Genomic DNA, 2,468 nt, shown 5'->3' on the forward strand with positions numbered 1-2,468 from the left:
GCCGCGCTGACCGCGCCGCTGCCCTCGCCCCTTGTGTGGCAGATGACGGGCCTGGACGTGGAGAAGGACCAGATCCTGGAGATGGCCTGTCTCATCACCGACTCCGACCTCAACGTGCTGGCCGAGGTGAGCCACCGCCGCCCCGGGACCGGCCCTGCCCCTGCTTGGCACCTCTGGGAGCGGGGAGAGCCGAGGGGGGGAGGAAGGGGCGGCTCCGAGCTGCCGCTTCGCGCCTCCCCCCACCCTTGGCGCGTTCCCGTGCCGAACTTCTCCCGGTACCTTTGGCTTTCCTCCGGCAGGGCCCCAACCTGATCATCAATCAGCCCGACGAGCTGCTGGAGGGCATGTCCGAGTGGTGCAAGGAGCACCACGGCAAGGTAACGCTGCAGGGCACTCCCGCTGCCACCGGTCGCTCCGTGCCGTGCTCACATCACATCGACACGCGCCTCGGAACTTGTAGCTGCAGGACGGTCATTCGAAAAGGGACGACTCTGTTCTGAACAGAGCCAGAGGAGGCAGCAGCGGGAGCCTCTAAAGTGTCCTCCTTGTTTTGCACCGAGGAGCTGGTGCATAACATTTTGCCTGAGGCCTCGCACATCATCCACAGCAGTCCATGCTTTGCGGCCTGTTTTTTGGGAAGTTTGGATAGCACTGGGAGCTCTTCCCCCACCCCAGCTGGGGACCCAAACTCACCTTTGGTTCCTGAGTGGGCTGGAGCTCTTAGGGAACGCTGGTGCTGCTCCTGGGGAGCTGCTCGCTCTTCACTGGGTGGGAGCACAGGGGGAATTAGAATAGAGATGAAAATGCAGACGTGTAATGAATTTTTTAACCACCACTTGGACCTGTCAGGGAGAGCCATGGAAGCAGACAGCATTGCCAGATGGAGATAAATCACTGAGAATACATGGTGCAGGTTTGACATTTAGTTACTGAAAAAAAGGAGGAGGAAGGCACTTCTCTGATTTGTAGGAAACTTGATACTGAAGCCAGGATCCGGACCCTTTCTGCGTGAGGCTCGTACGGTGCCCCGGTGCTTGAGGAGAAGCCCTGCACAGTGCAGGAACCGGGAGGGGGAGAACAGCCCCCGGCCCGTGGGGAGGTGGGGGTGGGGGGTCTGTGCCCTGCCGGGGACGGGTCTCCTCCGGAGCAGCGCCCTGCCCTGGAGCTCCCCCAGGGAGAACAGAGTCGCAGGGATGTCCCGGGGTTTGGGTGGTGCCTGTGGGCATGGGGGGAAGCTTTTGTTGCTGGGTGTTTTGGGGAGCATCTCTAGGGGCAGCACATTTCCTGTTTCTGACCAACGCCTCTCTTTTCAGTCTGGCCTCACCAAGGCTGTGAAGGAGAGTAAAATTTCCCTGCAGCAAGCCGAGTACGAGTTTCTGTCCTTCGTACGGCAGCAGACCCCGCCCGGGCTCTGTCCTCTCGCAGGTAAAGTGTCTTTGTTCTTGGCCACAACAACAAACGGCGTCGGGAGCGGTCCGGCGATGGCACCACCCACTCCAGGGGTCCCTGCAGCCAGCGCTGCCCGGCGTCACAGCGGGACCTGCAGGGTGTAACTGCCACTGACAGTTACAACTGTGCAGCAGCCTGCACCTGGCAAACCCAGCGGGCCCTTTTCTCACTGCCTCTGACCAGTCCCAAAGGTCCTGCTGCCCACAGCCGTGTTTGGGATGTTCATGGACAGGCGCCAAGTGAAATTAACACCAGTTGGTGAAAAAAAAAAGTTTCTGTAATACTTTGGTACTTACCTGAGTGACAGATGTGGCAGGAGCAGTAACTGAGCGTTTAGTAGAGGCATTATGCATTTAAACCACCCGTGATCCTGCAGTGAAAGCCTGACAGACCTTCCCATCGTATTCAGTACAAGATGGGATCAGTGAGCTGCCCCCGAGCGGCGCCTCGCCGCCTGCCGCTGCTTTAGATGTCGTTCCTGGCAGCTCTGTAATGAGGAAACATCTTGGTTTGTGTCTTTGTAGGTAACTCTGTTCATGCAGATAAGAAATTCCTTGACAAATACATGCCTCAGTTCATGAGGCACCTCCACTACCGGATCATCGACGTGAGCACCGTGAAGGAGCTGTGCAGGTCAGCGTCCCCCGCCGCCGGCGGTGCTTGTGAGAGGGCTCCCCGGCCAGGGAGGCTCCTTAGCTGTCCTTAACACACACTCTGCCACGTTCTGTTTGGGCTGCACGCCACGAGTGGTGTGGGGCTCCGTGGGCACGTGCGGTGCGGCGTGTTGACTCACAGGGTTGTGGCTTCTGGGGGTGCCAGCAACACTGAGATTCTTCCACCAGACCCCGGGCAGCCACCGGATGTTGTCTGGAGTCCCAGTGTCCTTTTTAAGTGGTGCTTTCTCCCACTTACAGACGCTGGTATCCGGAGGAATACGAGTTTGCGCCGAAGAAGGCGGCTTCCCACAGGTGAGGGTGCGGCCGGGGGCCCCGGCGGAGCGGGTGCCTCTGGAGGGGCCG

General features: G+C 59.5%; 1 protein-coding gene across 1 annotated transcript; it reads left to right on the top strand.

Annotated features, from left to right (window-relative positions):
* Positions 1-7: 7 nt before the first annotated feature.
* On the top strand, positions 8-2,417 carry REXO2 (RNA exonuclease 2; the record flags this gene model as incomplete). The annotated part of the gene is made up of 5 exons (XM_008938970.1): positions 8-126; positions 300-377; positions 1,314-1,425; positions 1,974-2,082; positions 2,364-2,417. Coding segments are annotated over exons 1-5 (437 nt in total), but the record flags the coding sequence as incomplete, so codon positions are not given.
* Positions 2,418-2,468: the final 51 nt, after the last annotated feature.

Source organism: Merops nubicus, unplaced genomic scaffold, assembly GCF_000691845.1.
Source record: "Merops nubicus isolate BGI_N331 unplaced genomic scaffold, ASM69184v1 Scaffold44154, whole genome shotgun sequence".
Taxonomy (NCBI): domain Eukaryota; kingdom Metazoa; phylum Chordata; class Aves; order Coraciiformes; family Meropidae; genus Merops; species Merops nubicus.